Below are 19,670 nucleotides of genomic sequence, written 5' to 3'. Positions count from 1 at the left end.
GACTGAGAATCGAACCCCAATAGCCTGGATCCTAGGTCGATGCTCAACCACTGAGCCACACCTGGCCGGACTGAATCCCTTTACTTTCAAACGGTGTAAATCTTTTGTTCTGAGGTGGGTCTCTTGCAGATAGCATATGTATTGTTATACTTTCTTATTCATTCAACTACCTTATGTCCTTTGATTGGAGCATTTAATCCATTTATTTATTTATTTTATTTAAAAAATATCTTTATTGATTTCAGAGAGAGGAAGGGAGAGGGAGAGAGAGAGATAGAAACATCAATGATGAGAGAGTCCTCATTGATCGGTTGCCTCCTGTGTACCTCCAACTGGGGATAGAGCCTGAAACCCTCCATGTGCCCTCACTGGGAATCAAACTGCAGCCTCCTGGATCCTACGATGCTCAACTGCTGAGTCATGCCTGGCCAGGCTAATCCATTTATATTTAAGGTTATTATTGATAAGCATTTATTTATTGCCATTTTTATTCTTTGTGTATATGTTCCTCACACTATTTATTTTTTTTTAAAGCAGCACCTTTAGCATTTCTTGCAACACTGGTTTGGTGGTAATAAACATCTTTAGCCATTCTTTTAAATCTGGAAAGCTCACTTTCAGATTTAAATGATATTCTTGCTGGATATAGTAGCTTCCGTTCCAAATCCTTGCTTTTCATTACTTTGAATACTTCATGTCATTCTATTCTGTCTTGTAGTGTTTCTGTTGAGAAATCAGCTGTCAGCCTTATGGTAGGTCCTCTGTAGTAAAGTAATTGCTTTTCTCTTGCTGCCTTTAAAGTTCTCTCTTTGTCTTTAATTTTTGGCATTTTACTTATGTCTTCATGTGAGCTTCTGAGGGTTCATCTTTATTGGTACTCTATGTGCTTCCTGAACATGTGTGATTTTTTCATTCACTACATTAGGGAAGTTTTTTGTCAGTATTTCTTCAAACAGGTCCTCTATCTCTTGCTCACTTTCTTCTCTTTCTGGTACTCCTATGATGAGAATGTTATGTTTCATGTTGTCCCAAAGTTCCCTTAAACCAACCCCCTGCTTTTTAATTATTTTTTCTTTTTGGTCCTCTGAGTGAATTTTTCTACCCTGTCTTCTAATTTGATGATTCAATATCCCACTTCCTCTAATATACTATTTATGCCTTCCAGTGTATTTGTTATTACAGCTATGTCATTCTTCATTTCCAACGGGTTGTTTTTAATGGTTTCTATGCCCTTTTCATGCTGTTGATAATCTTTATAATCATTACTCTGAACTCTATATCTGATAAGTTGATTATCTGCATTTCATTTATTTCTTCTTCTGGAGAATTCTCTTGTTCTTTCCTATTTCTTTGTCTCCCCATTTTGGCTGCCTCTTTGTGCTTGTTTCTATTTATTAGGTAGATCTGCTATGACTCCTAGTCCTGGTGGGGTGGCTTTCTGTAGTGCATGTCTTGTGGGACTCAATGGTTTAGTCTCCTTGATTTTCTAGTTTTGTGTTCTAAGAATGTCCCTTGTATGGGTTATGTGGTCTTTCCTATTGTAATGGGCACATAATTGCTGTTTTTCCATTTGTGGGTGGGCTCAGTCCTTGGGCTGGCTATGAGGCTCAACCCCAATCATGTTGTGGCAAGTGTTATATAGGTGATGACAGAGCAAAACAAGGCAAAACAAGATTAAACTGAAAATAACACACACATGCACACTAAAAACTAATAACAAGAGCAAAAGCAATACAACCACCAAAAAAAAATAATAAGAAAAAAGAAAAGCCTGCCCAGTGTGGCTCAGTGGTTGGAGTGTTGATCCTTGAACCAAAGGGTCACAGGTTTGATTCCCAGTCAAGGGCACTTACCTGAGTTGCAGGTTTGATCACCAGCCTTGGTCAGGGCATGTGTGGGAGGTAACCAATTGATGTGTCTCCCTCACATTGATGTCCCCCTGCCATCTCTCATTCCCTGTGTCCCTCCCTTCCTCTCTCTCTAAAAAATCAATGGAAAAATTATCCTCAGGTGATAAAAAAAAAGAAGAATACTATAATGCAAGAAACCTAAAGAATTAGAGCAGAAAGAAGGAAATGAAAGAGGAGACTGAAAGAATAGAAGGCAGAGAGAAGAAAAAATAAAAATAAAAGAGAAAACCTAGAAAAAAGATATAATAATAATAATAGTAATAATTTTAAAAAAGTACTAATAATGAATAAAATAATATATGGAATAGGAAAAGAAAAAGGGAAATAAAATAAAAAAGCAATGGGAGAGGAAAAATAGATGATAAAAGTAAAGAGAGAAATAAGGGATATGAGGGAAAAAGAGAAGAAAATAAATGAAATATAATAAAATAAAATAAAGATAAGATTATGTACAAAATAATAAAGAAAAAAAAGAAAAGGAAAATAAAAAGTGTAGTTCAGGTCCCCAGATTTCGGTGTCCACTGTGTTCACCCCTTGGATCTGCTGCTGGTAGCTCTCACTGGATTTCACTCTGATGTTGTCCAATCCTGACCCTTTGCTGTGCTGGTCACAGGCCTTCGGGTAAATTCTCTGGTCCAATCAATGTCGGTTGCTGTCCCTGCTTGGCTTCAGCCACCAGTCTAATGCTAGGCAGGGAAGAGCCCCGAATATTGCAGTGGGAAGGGGCTGGGAAGCCCAGAGGCTGGGTCTGTCTGGGCCTCAGCCCTTGAATGTCCCTGCCCTGAGTTGCTCTCCCGTCAGTGGGGTTGTCTGGGTCTGGGTGACTTAAACAGACTCATGCTGAGGGTGGTGCTTGTAATCTATAGGAGTGGGCAGGCACTTCTCTCCTTTCCAGGGCTGCGCTGGCTGTACTCACTGCTGAGCTTGGATCTGCTGCCCTGTAATGTTGCCAAAGGGCCCAGCATATGCCCGTCTGTCTCCCAGACAGAAGCCCACCTGGGAGACACTGTTTCAACCCCTCAGCTCCAGCCTGCTCCCTGGGACCCCCTCGCTGCCACACAAAGTAGGAGGGGATCAAAAACACGCAAAAATCAGCCCCACTTGGCTCTCTAGGCTTTCCGGCAGGGGCTTCATTTGGGCAGGGCCTCCACCCGGGTTCCCAGGGGCTAAAGGTCCACACCTGCCCTGCTGTGAGGTCGCGCAGTGTGGGGGCGATTTCCAGCCCTGCGCGTTCTCCTTTGGCTCAGATCACAGCAGGATGGGCCAGACCGCACAGTTTAGCAGGTTGGGGCAGAGACCGTTCCTGGGTTTGAGGAGGAGGTGAGGCGGGGAAGTCCAACCTCTCTTTCTCTCTTTTTTTCCTAGGCACACAGACCAGCCCCTGCCCACTCTCTGCCCAGTGCCCTACCAGGGGATGGAGCACCTCTAGAGTCACTGCTGGGTGTACCCATCATCCCCTCCACGGCCAAGTTCATCGGTGTGGAGCTTGCTGCCTGGAACCTCCCCCCGCCCTTGATCAGAGCGATTGACCCTGACTGATGCGTAAACAAAGAGGTCACTGTTCCCTGGGATGTGTGGTTTGAGCTTCCCAGAGGAACCTTATCTCAACTGCTTCCCAGGCCCCTGCTACACCAGTTCCTCTTCCCTTCTCTGTTTTTTACTGAATTGTGGGTCCCTGGTGGGGCTGAGGCCCACACTCCGGGGGGTGGTCTTCCCTGTCAGCATCTCTGGGCTCCCAGCCTTTCACCTGCTGTAGCTGGCTCACCCTCTCTGCCTCTCCTTCTGTCTTTGCTCTGTGTTCCCTGTTCACAGTATTTCACATCAGCTACACTTCAACTGCTTTTTCAAGCTTGTTGCCATGCAGTTCAGCCACAATCCAGAGGTGCCCGCTACTCTGCAGCCATGTTGGATCCCCATAAATTCTTTACGATAAGTGAAATGTAAGGGACTTTGTTGGTGAGAGCTGTTGATGACAATATGGAGAGGACAGATGGAGGCATGGGGGGATATTATTGTTTGGAAGAGGCGTCCCATCCATAAAAACGTCAGGTAGCTGTTCTTCTGGGGTTCTTTCTTTCTCTTGTCTCTTTGCTCCAGTTGAACTTGCTTCAGGCTCAGTAGTCCTCTGTCTCACTCGGACGATTTTTAATAAAAGAACACAGTGGCCCAGGAGACACGGCTAGGGATTTTGACTTAATTGTTTTAGAATGAAGCTTAGGTTTTGGAATTAAAAAAAAAATCTCTGCACAATCATTATTTAAAAAATTAAAAATTGATTCAAACATTTAATCTGGATTGAAAATCACCCATACCAGATAAAGTTGATTTATCTATATTTTACATTGCATTTCCCCTACTTCTGCTCCTCTGTCTCCACCGTGCTGAAGAGCACATTCATTATGGTTTTTGTGTTCCTATCACTTTACTATTTTAAAAGCTTATTCTGCAACAGTGGGGCATTCCCATCGGTGATCAGACCCACTCACCCTTGATGGATGACCAAATCACCAAATCTGGGAGAGATTTGACTTCATGCATGTGCCCTGGCTTTGTCTATACATTTCCTGTGAAGACGATCAAGATGCAACATACAAATGACCAGAGTGAAGGTATTTCCTGCATGATTCTAAGTAATTTTAGATTTTTTGCATTGATCATTTTGCGTTTTAAAGAGGAATAGCAAATCAGATTTGGGAATCTACTTTTAATCATATGCTCAATTTTTATGGTTGCCTTTAACTATTTGATAAGAGAGTGTTACTCAGTCTCCTGAAAAATATGAATCTATGCATTCACTAAGTTGATTGGAATTGTATTCAATCTCATCAACAAAATAAACTTTTATGCTGTGTATAATGTATCCATAAAAATGGTGTTTCTTCTTTGATAACAAAAATAACATCAAATTCACCCTCGTACATACAAATTCAGTACATTTTCTATTGCAGATTACAGAAAAAGCAAAGTGGACCTTCTACAGAAACACACGTTTCCGTGAGGCTGCTGGCAAAGCCAAGCGGAGCTGAAAACGTGAAGAGCTGCTGCCATCTGCAGCATGAAAGACATGACAAGCATGCTCTTTACACGTATGTAACTGGGCTTCGAACAACTTGCTTATTTAAAATGTAAAAACTGTTTAATTTCTCTATTAGTCTTTCTCTGTATTTTCTACAGTTAGCTTTAAACATACTTAAAAATATATTTTAAAACATTCAAAGTCCTTGTGGATATGATATAGATACCAAAATAAATACCGAGATTATATTTATCATTTGATTACAATGAGTTTGATTTTGAAAAAATTAAATAGTAGATTCAAATAGTCTTTCTGATTTATTGATACAAGAAGATATTTTCTAAATCTTTTATGTTTGACAAAGTTTAAAAAACATCCAATAAATTTTAAACATTTTCTCAGAGATTTTTTTCAGGCTTGTCTATTTACCACTTAATCTGTTACATAGAATAGTAACCACAGAGACATCCATAAAAATGACATCAAAGACAGAGTCAGTGGATGAAACATTTTAAGTTGTTTGTATGATGCTTTTCCATAAAGTGGTAGCATATACCATTGATGAGAATATTACTTATTCCAATCTTCTTTCCTGGCTTTTTGAATTCTCATACTATGTGTTTTAGAAGTTCTCCTTTTGCCATTTCTTGTCTACTCATATTCTCATAGTAGAAAGTAGGCAAAATCCTTATAGCTCTGTAAAATTTGGCAAGTCACTTTAACCTTCCCGAGCGTTGATTTCCTTGACTGAGCTTTTGGGCTTACAATAATCATTTTGTTACGGTGCATTGAAATTAGATGAGAGTTGTATGTGAGAAGTCTAGCATAGTGTCTAAAATGTGCTCATTAATGCTAGCTTTTAAATATTCTTGAAACAAATCATTTCATCATGTTTAGTTTTGTTTCAGGCAAAATACCAAATTTCCGTGCTTGAGATTTCTTATATTTCTATTGTAATTGATCTTAAAAACCAGATACTTATAATTACATAGAAAATGCCCAGAAAATGCATTTTGATTATTTTGATAATACTTTCTTGGAAGACAGTCATAAAATACTGTCTTAGTCAGCAAATGCCAATATGGTTTTCTCCTTTTATCTAACAAAATTTTAATTATTTAATTTTTAAAATAAACCATAGATTTCATAAATTATTTCATTTAAATTACTGCAATCTGTGATGCCTAAATTTAACACCTGGACAGTTGGATGCCACTAAGTACATAATATATAAAAGGTTGTGCCACTAAGATAATACATGCCACTAAGGTACAACGGTCACATGATTTTATTGCAAAAAATGTCCTACTATAAGAAATAGACAAAACCATTTGCATTTAGAGAATTTTTATTAAAAAAGGTTTTTTTCTTTTTAACATAATCCACGGGTTCCAACAAAAAATGTTACAAGAAAGAAAAATATCAAAGTTTGTATAAAGGAAAAATCAATGAATTTGAGAACTCAAAATGTTATAAATAATTTATTTTCTTCCTAATTTTAACAATTAAAGATACAGTGATAGGACTGTAAAAAGAAGAGTAAGAGTAAATTGTGAAGCACTAAAATTTTATGTTATTTATTAGGCTTATTCTCATTTTGATAAGAGACAAATCTAAAATACATGTGGTATATAAACTGCTAATTAAGGCTCAAATGAATCAAATTTTAGTAAACTGCCATGTATGTTGTCTGGGCTATACACTTATGCTTCAGACCACTGCTCCTCTTTTGGAGGAAAGTAAGGCTGATTTACCTAATGAGTTTTAGTTTCTTTCCTGTAGGATATTATGGATAGGGAAAGATATTCAAGGTTTGTTTTTTCCCAGGGCCTGATGGTTTACTCGGGCTCAGTTACTGACTTCAATCTAGTTTCTAAATCAATTTCAAAGCACAAAGTACGAAAGTACAAAGTACATACATCCAGGAGAAGAAGCTATTCTTTTTTTTTTTTTTAAATCTTCACCTGAGGATATATTCTTATTGGTTTTAGACAGAGAGGCAGGGAGAGGGAGAAACATTGATATGAGAGAAACATCAATAAGTTGCCTCCTGTTCACGCCCTGACTGAGGATCGAACCCACAGCCTAGATATGTGTCCTGATCAGAAATCAAATCTGAAGCCTGTTGGTGTACAGGATGATGCTCCATCCACTGAGCCACCCAGGTTAAGCTATTGTTTAAATCATGACCTAGCACTACTACTTGGGGTATGGCTGAGTGGGAAAGTGTAGGTCCTGAATTCCTGGGGCTTCTTCATTCTTGTCAGTCACCATGATGATTCTCACTTCTATGACTTTGTGCTGTGATCTTGCCTGGGAATGTTCTCCCAGCTATACATTTCCTGGCTTTGACCCCTCCTGACCCTGGCAACATGCATTTATCTCATATGTTATCTCCTAAGAGTTCTAATCTCCCACTCTAAACGCATTGAATGCTAATTCTTTCTGTGCCTTGATGTACATTCTTCTATTATAGCAACTATAACACTGGGTTATACCTGTTTGGGTGAGTGACATGGTCATACCTTTAGTTTTCTACAACAGAAACTGGAGCTTAAGTTCTTGATACCTTTTGCATCCTAAATTCAATCAGCTGCCAAATTTTGTCAATTGCTCTTCCAATCTTGTCTTACCAGACTATACATGATCTAGCCCCTAACCACTTTTCCCATTGCAACTCATGCTTTTCTTCTTGTTTACTATACTCCAGTTGCTTAGGCTTCCTGCTTCTCACACTTTCCCATCAGGCTCTTGACTCAGAGTCCTTGCATGCCTTTTTCCATCTGCCTTTCCCAAATATTGTTATAAATTGCTTCTTTCTCCCAACCCCCTTTCTCTTGACAAATGTAACAGCATCTCCATTTCTCTCTATTTCTTTATCCTGAAGTAATTTTCTTTGTAGTTTTGAGAATATAATGTTCTCTTGCTCCTAGGAAAGAATAGATTATTTTCTATTAGCGCAACAAGTAACAATCAAAACCAGTATTTTAAACAGGTTTAATCAATCAGTGACTGATTACAAAAGTGCACACACTTCTGAATGAAAACTAGTAACATCCTCTGAAATTAACTTCAGAAAAACAGAAAATCACCTTTCCACATATATCCAGGCCCAGCAGAGGGAGCCATAAGCTGTGGGTTGCTGATAGCTCCAAACAGTTTGCCCAGGTCCTGTCACAGTCAGTGTCTAACATTGGCCTGAACCAGAGTCGCTCTAAAGAGGCTCAGAACCGATACACCACAGCCAGCTTCAGACAAATACAGAGCAGGATTTGATAAGCTTCACAAGCAGCATATCCACAGGGAGATCTTGACAGGCACCAAACCCTGGTGAGGTGAATTAAGCTTTGTGTGATTAGCACCTGCACAGCAGTTTGCACACTGTGTTGGGGTTGAGCCTCACAGTCAGTGAGCCTGAGGGTCAATCCCACACACAAACAGGCCAATAGCCATCAAGACTCAATTACAACAGGAGGGTCCACATAGCACACACAAGGGACATTCCTAGAGCACCCAGCTCAGGTGATCAGGCATATTGCATCACTGGGTCCCACAAAAAACCTACTACATGAGACCATATTACCAAGACTAAGAGTCATAGCAGATTTACCTAATACATAGAAACAAACTCAAAGAGGCGGCCAAAATGGGGAGACAAAGAAACAAGCCCCAAATGAAAAAAAAACACACGAGAATTCTTCAGAAGAAAAGCTAATTGAAATGGACATAAGCAATTTACCAGATATAGAGTTCAGAGTAATGATTATAAGGATGCTCAACACCATGAAAAAGGACATAGAAACCATATAAAAGGACCAGTCAGAAATGAAGAATGCCATATTTGAAATAAACAATACACTGGAAGGAATAAACAATAGGCTTGAGGAAGCAGAGGTCAAATCAGCGATTTGGAAGACAAGGTAGAAAAAAAATTACACAAACGGCAGCAAAAAGAAAAAAGAATTTTAAAAAATGAGGATAGTTTAAGGGACCTTTGGGACAACGTGAAGAGTAACAACATCAGCATCATAGGGGTACCAGAAGGAGAAGGGAGACAGCACAGGACTGAGAAAATATTTGAAGAAAGAATGACAGAAAACTTCCCTAACTTGATGGAGGAAAAAGGCACACAAGTTTAGGGAGTGCAGAGAGTCCCAAACAAGATGGACCCTAAGAGGCCCACACCAAGACACATCATAATAAAATGGCAAAAGTTAAAGACAAAGAGAGAATCTTAAAAGCTGCAAGAGAAAGGCAGTTACCTATAAGGGAGCTCCCATAAGATTGTCAGCTGATTTCTGAACAGAAACATTTCAGACCAGAACGTACTGGCATGAAATATTCAAAGTGATGACAACCAAGGACCTACAATGAGCAAGGTTATCATTTAAAAATAAAGGAGAAATAAAGAGCTTCCCAAGCAAGAAAAAGCTAAAGGAGTATTTTACCACCAAACAAGTATTACAAGAAATGTTAAAGATGAAGAGGAAGGAAAAGAAAGGAAAAAAACTTATAGGAACACAGTAAAAAACTGTAAAATAGTAATAAATACATACCTATCAATAATAACTTTAAATGTCAATGGCTTCAATGCTCCAATGAAAAGATATAAGGTAACTGAATGGATAAGAAAACGAGACCCATTTATACTATGTCTTCCAGAGACCCACTTCAGAACAAAAAATACACATATACTAAAGGTAAAGGGAGAGATTGACAGTAATACAGTTGCATTAGAGGATTTTAACACCACACTGACATCAATGTATAGATCTTCCAGACAGAGAATCAAAAAGGAGATCTCCCGGCCAGGTGTGGCTCAGCAGTTGAGCGTCGACCTGGGATCCAGGTGATCGGGGTTCGATTCCTGGTCAGGGCACAAGCCTGGGTTGCGGGATCGATCAATGACTTTCTCACCATTGATGTTTCTATCTCTCTCTCCCTCTCCCTTCCTCTCTCTGAAATCAATAAAGATACATTTTTTGAAAAATCATCCAATTGGAAAAGAAGAAATAAAGCTCTCATTATTTGCAGATGACATGATACTGTATATAGAAAACCTTACATATTTCATAAAAAGCCTACTAGAACTGATAAATGAATTGAGTAAAGGAGCAGGATACAGAATAAAAATCCATAATTAGCTGCATTTTTATACATTAATAATACACTATCAGAAAGGGAAACTAATAAAACAATCCCATTCACAATAGCTTCAAAAATAATAAAATACCTAGCAATAAATTTAACCAAGGGTGTAAAAGACCTATACTCAGAAAATTATAAGACACTGAAGAAAGAAACTGAAAAAGATACAAATAAGTGGAAGCATATACCATGTTCATGGGTAGGAAGAATTAACATAAAAAAGTGGGCAAAGGACCTGAATAGACACTTTTCCAAGGGGGATTTATAAATGGCCAATGGACATATGAAAAGGTGGTCAATGTCACTAATCATCGGAGAAATGCAAATTAAAACCACAATGAGATATCACCTCACACCTGTCAGAGTGCTACCATCAACAAATCAACAAATGACATGTGCTGGCGAGGGTGTGGGGAAAATGGAACTTGCATACACTGTTGGTGGGAATGCAGATTGGTGCAGTCACTGTGGAAAACATGGAGTTACCTTAAAAAATTTAAAATTACCCATCAATTATACTTCTGGGAATTTATCCAAAGAAATCTGAAACACTAATTCAAAAGAATATATGTACCCCTGTGTTCATTGCAGCGTTATTACAATAGCCAAGATTTGGAAGCAGCCCAGGTGCCCATCAATAGATGAGTGGATAAAAAAGCTGTGGGACATTTACTCAATGAAATACTGCTCTGCTGATGGACCTGGAGAACATTAAGCTAAGGGAAATAAGCCAGCTAGAGAAAGTCAAATACCATATGATTTCACTGCTATGTAGAATTTAATGAAAAAACTGAACTAACAAGCAAAATAGAGACAGACTCATAGACAGAGAGCGGATAGACAGCTTTGTTGGGTGGGTGGTAGGGGTAGTGGGGCATGGAGGGATTGAGCAAAAAAAGGAAAAAAGAGAGAAAACCTAATGGACATGGACAAGAGTGTGGTGACTGCAGAGGTGAGGGGGTGGGTGGAGGTGGAGAAAGGTATAGGTGGGATAAATGGTGATGTAAAAAATAAAATATAAAATAAAAAAAGAAAGAAAATCAACAAATCAGCAACAGCTTCAGTCCAGCGAGCAGATTTCTGATCAGCCAGCCTGCAACACTATTACTCTGCTAATCATGTTTCCACAGCTAATGTCAACACCTGCAGCTTTGTTCAATGCTAGAACTTAATGCTTGACATAGGCTCCTAGCACAGAATATGAACTTCACAAATATTTATCGAATGCATCTTTAGATTAGGAATAATTGCCACTAAGTATAATATCCCCACTGCCTGAAACAGTGCATAGAAGTAATTTCAAAAAATGTTAGTTATGAATGAATGAATGAATGAATGAATGAATGAATGAATTTATTGTCCATGCATGTTTTAAAATATTTGCTAGGGACATCCTTGAAGTAAACCAGTGATTATTGAGATATTCCGATATCTGTGGGATCATATAGTTCTCATAAATGCAACTCTCTCTTCAGATATACACTAGATGCAAAGATGCCCACTCGCCTATTTAGAAGAGTTAAAGGCATTACAAATCCAATATGTTTAAAACTGAACCCATGCTCTTTACCCTGTTTACTCCTGAACCAGATCCTATTTTAATGTTCCCTCTGTCAGAAAATGGGATAGGCCAGAAATCCCCTTTTCCCTTCAAATCTCCATTTTCTACTCAGCATCAAGTAATGGTAATTTTACCTCGTAAATATATCTTGAATTTTCTCAGTTCTCTCCCTTTACCTGAGTGATGACAGATTAATCCAAACTACCATTAGTTGTCACCTAAACTACTTTAGTAACCTACCAATTGGCCCATGAGCATCCTCACCACTCTTATCTTTAATGTCAGCTCTCTTCTTATAAACTGTTCTCAGATGCTTTGCCAATAGGACAGAGTCTAGAATCTTGAACGCGGCCTACAAGCCCCATCCCCCCTCATCTTGTACCCCGTTTGTCCTCACTGTCTGAGCTTTAATCACTGGCCGCCTTCAGGTCAGGTGAGAGTGTCATGTCTCCTCTTCCCCCAGCGGAGAACGTTTGCAAATGTTAGTACCTCAGTCTGAAACACTCTTCCTTCTGCTTCCCCTTAGTCTTTATATATTAAATTCCCATCAATCCTCATTCCCTGACCAAGTCAAGTTCCCTGCCTTGCTTAGCCCTTTGTCTGTTTCCTTTAAACACTTCTCATGTTTGAAATCTAATTATTGTTTGTATCATTATTGAATTAATAGCTATCTCTTTAAACTGTAAGCTCCATGAGAGGGGGAACTATATTTTGGCATATAGAGGGGACTCAATAAATATTAAATTAATATAACAATGACTAAAGGAATGAATAAATGGGAGGCATTTGAATTGCATCAAGTCTTCTTAGTGCATCTCAGAGTGAACAGTCGGGCCCTGTGTTCGGAGAGTGTGGTGGGGCCAAGGGAAGGCAGTGATGCAGAGGAGCCCTCTCATTCTAGCTGCACTCTTTTCATTGAAAATTTCACTGAAAAGTGTAAGTCTCTCTAATCTCTCATGGAGACATGTTTGGTGGGAAAGGGAAAAGTAGACCATAGAAGACATGTAAAGGTCCATTTCACCTTTACTGAGGAAGGGGAGAATGGATTTGTCAGAGTGCCAGTTCAGGAGCAAAGTGCTACAGCAGGTTTTTTACTTAAAATAGCCAATTTTAAAATGTGTGCTATATTCTAAGAAGGATTTTTGCCTTTAAGGAATCTCTTTATCTTAGGTGTTATGTAGCTCTTTTCACTAGTTTTAGGGCTCATTTAGATAGATTTTAAAAATCAAAGAGAGATTGTCACGCTAAAATGCAGCATTTATAAATGTTTTCTTTCTCCTATTCTTACCTCACTGTGAAAGTGCCATTCGATGCTGTTAGGACAGCTACAAAAATCTTTCCTTTTAGAACTCAAAAGTAAAAGACAAAAAGACGACATGAAAACAGGATCATCCTTAGGAAGAACATTTGGGTTCTGGGCAGGTCTTCCACATACCGCCTGATTTTCCTTTGTTTTCATATCATTCTGTTACTCCGCCAGGAATTGTTAGCTATTTTCCTCCATTTTATTAGTTAATATGCATCAGCTTTAAAAAATGCCATCTCCTTTAGCTTGTTGTAAATGACACAAATCACACACACTATGGTTAAAATAGATAAGCGGAAATGGAGGAAATATTGTGCTCTTCTTAACCATCAACACAGCTCTGCCGGGTAGCAAAGAGGAGGGAGGAGGGCAGAAAGGCCGCATGGTAAGTGGGGAGAGGCACGGCTGGCACACAGGTAGTGCCTGGTATTTACAGGACTTGAGATCCCCCCTGACGACGTTGCTCCCACGGGCAGGTGGTACCAGTTACACCGACTGAACGGATGGGATGGAGAGGAGAAAGGCTGTGTGTGATTCTGAAGCATGATTGTGTTTTGGTGGTTAGTGCTTCTCTGTCCTGCCCCACCAGTAGGAGGTCTTTCATCACTGACCGAGGCAGTGTAGAGCTTCTGCATGCCAAGGGAGGGTCTCTCAGAAAAGGGGTAAAGTAAGGATAGAGGTTACTAAAGGAAGCAACCAGAAAACGGTGGAGAGACCTTCCCTTTCCATCTTACACAAGCTAAAGCCCTTAATCCAGAACCCAAGGTTAAAGAGTTATTTAGGGACTACTTGAGAAAATTAACTACCATATATAGTGTTATTTCTGGAAGTCAGATTCCTAATTCCAAACAACTAACTTAGTAACAGGTGCTTGGAACACGTTCCCTTTACTAGACGGGGAATGCCTGAAGATTCTCTAAACACCTGTATACGTGGATGGAAATTTGGTTGGTATTTGTGTAATTCTAAAGTAGAGCCTAAATGGCGACCTGGTCCTTTTTAAAAACAAGTCTGTCTCCTCATTCTCAAAAGGAGAGAACTATGATCATTCATACAAAAGAAATTTTCCTCTGGTGTGGCTTTTACTGACCTAGAAGTCTATTGATATGCTTATTTAAATCTATCATGGGCATGTTTTTGAAGCATGCTTCGGTTTGTGAATATTAGCTTCCTTATGGAATGTAAGTGTGCCCTTTGCCACTAGAACAAATTGATTTCATCTATCTTCCTTCTCATCTTTAAGCATATTATTTAACTAACTTTTAGCTTTTCCAATATAAAGTAAAAATGTCTTACTACAATAAGAAGATTAACAAATAAAGTGAAAAAAAAAAAAAGACTACTTATGAAAAAGTATTTTAGAAATCCGGTTCTTTTGATTAGTAACCAGCTTTGGTACCAGAAAAACTTCAAAGTGCTCTCTAAACATTGAATTTTCATCAGCGATGCTGCAAGCCTTAGCTCGCTCTCATCTTTCATGCTTACCCATGCAACAACTTCAAAAGAATAAGAAGAATGGTAATCTCTCAAAGCAACCCTGTGCTAGGGCCAGTGATCTTGTTTTCAGCTATCATGCATTCACAACCAAATAACTGCTTCATTACACTATGCTTTATTAAACATAATAATTAACATTGTGTTACAAATGAGTAAATACTCAAACCATTCAGAAATGAAATCCAAGCCCAAGGGTTTCTAAAAGAAAATGAAAAAAAATTAGGGTCAAATGTCAACATCTTCAAGGGAAAGAGATCATTTAAATGTGTCTTTTACTTACTGAAATAGGTTGTGCATATTTTATTGTTTTTGTCCTCTTGCTTGTTATAATCCAGCCAGTGAGTGTTCAAAGAACATAAAATCCTACAAATAAGTAAACTGAGTATGAGTGAATTTACAAAAGGCAACAATTTAAGACCAAAAGTCTCCCATGTAATCTTTGATCCCAGAAAGCAATTATCTTTCCCAGTGGTGCTCCAGAAAGATGTGATTTGTCAGTGGGAGAAAAATAAAAAGGAATTTATAAGTTTCATGATGCTTGTATGTTTAATTTTCAGAGCCAAAGTAACTTGAAAACCTTATCTGAATCAGCATGGTCTGATCAGTCAAAATTTGGGTGATCCAGACTGTAGAATTAGATTGTAGAGCATTCGGGGTCAGTGCGGGAAGTGGTAGTGGACACTGACCTTTGAACAAGAATTAGATATATCATCATGGACTGTGTGGTCAGCAACGAGAGAGTCATCTGAGAAAGGACCGAAAAACTATACCAGAGGGAACTTTGGAGGCAAAAGATTAGAGCTATGGGTTGTGGTGCTAGCCCTGAGCCACAGGAGAACAAACATTAGGATGTACTTATGAATAGTGCTGTTTTAGATCAGAGAATGTGCTCACACCAGCAGCTTTTGAAAGGTCTCTTGCAACAAAGTCTCTTTTAAAAGATCTCTTACAATAAAATGGAGACAGCATTTAAAATTTAAAAACATAATTCTTCCTATCAATTTATTTTTATAAGTCAATAATTTATGTTGGTACTACAGGTGAGAAATTGTTTTAAAAGCTATGCTGGCAAAAGTGTCCAAATGTTTTATAATATTATTGTAAAAAGGAAGAAAGGAATGGGAGCCATTAGATATTCTCTGTGAGTATTTTCTCACTCGGACACTGAAGTAAAAGTTATCTTTTAGATGATTGGGACATTATCTCTATCAATGCTTCTCCAGTTTCTAGTGTGCCGAGAATCGCTGACGGTGCGGAGAATTGCTGAGGGCAATTTTGGCCCACAGCCTGTTACATACAAGAGGTGGGTAGGGCAGATTAAAGATGGTCTCTCTTTTGATATAAACATTAAGTATAGGGATTATCAATAAGGCCAAATTAAAGTTTTGTGAAGAAGGGGTGTGTGTGTGTGTGTGTGTGTGTGTGTGTGTACAGACATGCATGTTTGTGTGCACTTGGAGAGATTGGTGTGGATGTGGAATGATCAATGTGGAAAGGCGCGCAGGGAGTGGCGAATTAGAAAGCTCAGCCAGGTGAGCGGAGGAGGACAGGGAGGGAAAGAAATACTGGGTGGCAGGCAAGATGGACTGCGCTTGGTTATACTTGCACATGAAAATGGGAATCGAGGGTGACTACTTAGAAAGTACAAAAACCTAGTGCTCTCTATATAAAAATTCTACCTTCTACCAATGGTAGGGAACCAATAAGTTAAAGTAATTTCTCTTAAATTTCTGAAGAAATTCTCTCTCTCTCTCTCTCTCTCTCTATATATATATATATATATATATACACACACACATACATACACACCATTTTGCGTATACATAATTATGCATTCTCTCAGTATCATCATTGATGTCACTAGGGAATTATTTTTAGTTTATATATTTCCCAAGTGTCTTTCAAAGATGTTGAGTGAATAGGGCCTATTATTTCCCCCCCAGCAGCACACATTAATATAACCATAAGATTTAGAATCCTAAAACCCTGAAGAACAGCACAGTGTGGGGGGTAGAGTGTAGGTGTATTTTTAAATTCCATGAGTTTTGGTGAGCGGGTTGAAAACGCTGGGCAGTGAGGGAGATGCTGGAGGGACATCGGGAACAGGAGACAGCAGTCTCTTGGCACAGGTGCTATTAGGCGTCTGTTCTTCCAGCACCAATCTCCACACCAAAGAGAAAATGTATTTAATGAAGCAGGAAGCTGGAAAGCGAGGGCAGAGACACACCGCCTTGGTCAGATGGGAATGTGTGCCTCTGTGTCATCTCCTGTCTCTGGGTACATGCGGGGGGCAAGAAAGGCTCTCTCACATTCTGAGCAGCACCTCGCTCTTGTTAAGCAAGGAAACTGCCCTGAGCTTTATCCAGGGTCAGCAGTTGGGATATCTGTGTTCACCTGTTTTCAGTGAGTGTGAAAAGAGGCGGAGGCGAGGCGGGAGGAGCGGAGGGAAGGCTGCCTGGCAGCAGCGCCCCCCTGGACGTGGCCCGCTGGCCCCGGCTCACCAGGAGGAAGCAGGCGCCCACCAGCGCCGCCTTGACCTTCACGTCCAGGTCCGCGGGCACGTGGATCCCGAAGTTGTCCGCGTTGGTGAACACGTTGTTGACGAACCCCGACCAGTACTTCGAAATCTTCCCAATTGTAAGCTTTTCATTAATGGTCTTCACCTGCAGGGAGACGAGGGGTTTTAAAGTGGAGGGTGAGGCAGAAGGCTTCCTGCTCCGCGCCTCTCTCAGGAGAGGACTGACCACTGCCCCCTAAGCCACAGGAGGATGCCCTTCATCCCTTGATATGAGCAGCGGTGTGTGGGGTTAAATTTCCAGTTCACTCTTCAGGAATTTTGCTTTTCTGACAGTTTTCTAATGCATCATCGTTCTTTTTCATTTTTGGATTCGGATGGAGACTGTGATAGCAACAGAGAATCCAGGCCAGCCGGCCCCTAGACGGCAGCAGGCCCGGAGCCTACCCAGGGAGGTAAGTCCTTCACTGCAGGGCTGGGCTTTCAAGCTCAGTTCGTCATTAAGAGAGAGACAGACAGAGCAAGGGAAAAAAGACATGCTAGAGAAAGGTTTTAGAAGGAATTAGCTTCACGTCTAGGTACAATTTTTAAAATTTTATTGCTTATTTTATAATTACAAACACATTTCAATATTATTAGCATTGCTTAATCTCATTTTTATACTCTATTAGACATTTACTAGATCATTCCTTTATAACCAACCATAAGTCCTATTTTTGCATTAAAAAGTCCTAATATACCACACAGGAAATTCAGACTAATTTGACATAAAAAATCTATAGTGCTCCTCAGCTAGAAGGCTTGCAGAACGAAACTTATCAGCTAGTCATTTGTTTCCTGTTTCCCATCCAAGGGCTGAAAGGGATTCAGGATAAACTTTCACTTTCAGTGTGTCAGTAGGATACAGAAATGGAGGAAGTTACTTAGGACATGCCTGCACCACAAATACTAAAACTCCTATGTCTAAGTTCTTCCTGAGCATACAGCATGTTTTTTACACTTTACTCTTACGAGAGCCATGCCAAGTCCTTTTGGAGTGGGGTGGAGTTAGGAGATCTCATTTTGCAAAATTTTACATTGTACTCTATGTGACTGTGGTCCCCTCAAGTCCTACAAACTGAATGTCCTAGGTGGACATACATGAATGAATGGATAAAAAATAAATATACAATTTAAATCAGACCATCTCCTCTGCCTAAGATGTACTTCTAAGAGAAGCTGTAGGATAATTCGTATTGATACAGACTAAATATGCAACCACTTACTGTTTTTTAACATTCGATTTACACAAACACATTTATGTGAGAACAGATAATTTTACAAAACAAAGTTGGCAAGTCTTATGAACATAACTTTTTAAATTGTAAAGGAATGTGCTTCTGAGATGAGATCTGAACTGGGGCATGTTACCACCAGGGCTATAGGAAAGAAGATGTAATTTAAGTGATTCTAAACTATATATATTTTCTTTATACCATGGGTGCCATACTTCCACATAAATAAAACTTTTGTAGTATGTTTAAAAAATTCCTTAGTATTTCTGAAATTACAAGTTACTCTAAGGATGTACAATATTGGTTTATTACATTATTTCACAAATATATTATTTTCTAAATTTATTCCAGAGATATTTCATGATTTGAACATGAGAAAGAATTGAATTATGTTGCAAAAAATCAGGACCTAAGTGAAAAAGTCTTTCATTTAATCAATCATACCTCAAAATCCACATCGCCGAAACAGCCACATGTTGCACAAGGACCAACAATATTCAAAATATCTTCTTTGTTTGCATTTTGGATTGTGAATTTAGGCAGAAAGGGGTCCCACTTCTGTGCAACATAACCAACTATAGTACCAGGAGGAGCTTGGATTTCTAACTGTAAGGAGAGAGAATAATAAGATTTTCTAAGGTCATCATATTTTAATTTTATTATAATGTAAATTTACTTCTAAACAATATATTTTTAGGAAATTATTTTCATATTCTACAAATCATTTTAATTTTAAATATCTGCTTCTAAGGAAGCAATGCAGTGTTTTTTCCCCCCATATTTTATAGAAACTAAGAAACTTACTGTATAGCTATATGTTTGGCATTATGCATTAAAAGTCCATGTCTTTAACCTTACTTCCCTAAAGAGAACCTATCCTAGAACTATCTTTTGACTCTGGGACACTGGCTTTTTTGCCATTTTTGTTGCAGTTACAACAGTTGTGAAGCATGGGAAGCTGTTCCCAATGAGGGACCTAATATCTACTCCCTTTCAGTTGTTGCCACAAAACACATATTTTAATCCTCTTATCAATTATTAAATATTCATATTTTTTTTCTCTTCAGATTGTCAACTTCCAGATTCCCTGTGTTCTGTTAAAAGCAAATGCTTCTGCAGAGCTCAGTTAATACACACCAATATGATCCCTGCTTAACTTCTTCCAAAGTGTTAAAGACTAGCAATGATTGCATTTTCAACTTTACTTTAGTATTTTACCCATTACCCTCAATTCTAATTTCTTTATTTTCTATCACATTGTATTTCAGTAGTTAACGTAGCCAAATCAAATCCTTTGTAAAACAAGCTGGCAGTGGGTGCAAATAATGAAAATTGTTTGCTTTTAAGTCAAACTAATCCTCCGTCATTATATCTCATTTTGTCTTTTCTTTTTATTAAGTTCATAGTCTTATGTGTATGTCCATAGTGTTTTTACATAGACA

The 19,670-nt window shown here is 38.9% G+C and overlaps 1 protein-coding gene across 1 annotated transcript in view; it reads right to left on the bottom strand.

The window, feature by feature from the left end:
- Positions 1–6,260: 6,260 nt before the first annotated feature.
- Positions 6,261–19,670, bottom strand: part of LOC308557304 (phospholipid scramblase family member 5) — a 33,615-nt gene continuing 20,205 nt past the window's right edge. Inside the window, exons 6-9 of the mRNA XM_081137659.1 lie at positions 18,673–18,834; positions 16,941–17,102; positions 14,720–14,802; positions 6,261–7,856 (exon numbers count right to left, since the gene is read on the bottom strand). Coding sequence (XP_080993785.1) covers positions 14,764–14,802; positions 16,941–17,102; positions 18,673–18,834 — 363 coding nt within the window. The 3' untranslated portion in view covers positions 6,261–7,856; positions 14,720–14,763. The remainder of the gene's footprint in view (positions 7,857–14,719; positions 14,803–16,940; positions 17,103–18,672; positions 18,835–19,670) is intronic.

This window comes from Miniopterus schreibersii, assembly GCF_964146895.1.
Source record: "Miniopterus schreibersii genome assembly, chromosome: 5".
NCBI classification, from domain to species: domain Eukaryota; kingdom Metazoa; phylum Chordata; class Mammalia; order Chiroptera; family Miniopteridae; genus Miniopterus; species Miniopterus schreibersii.
This window is presented reverse-complemented; position numbering and strand designations above follow the sequence as displayed.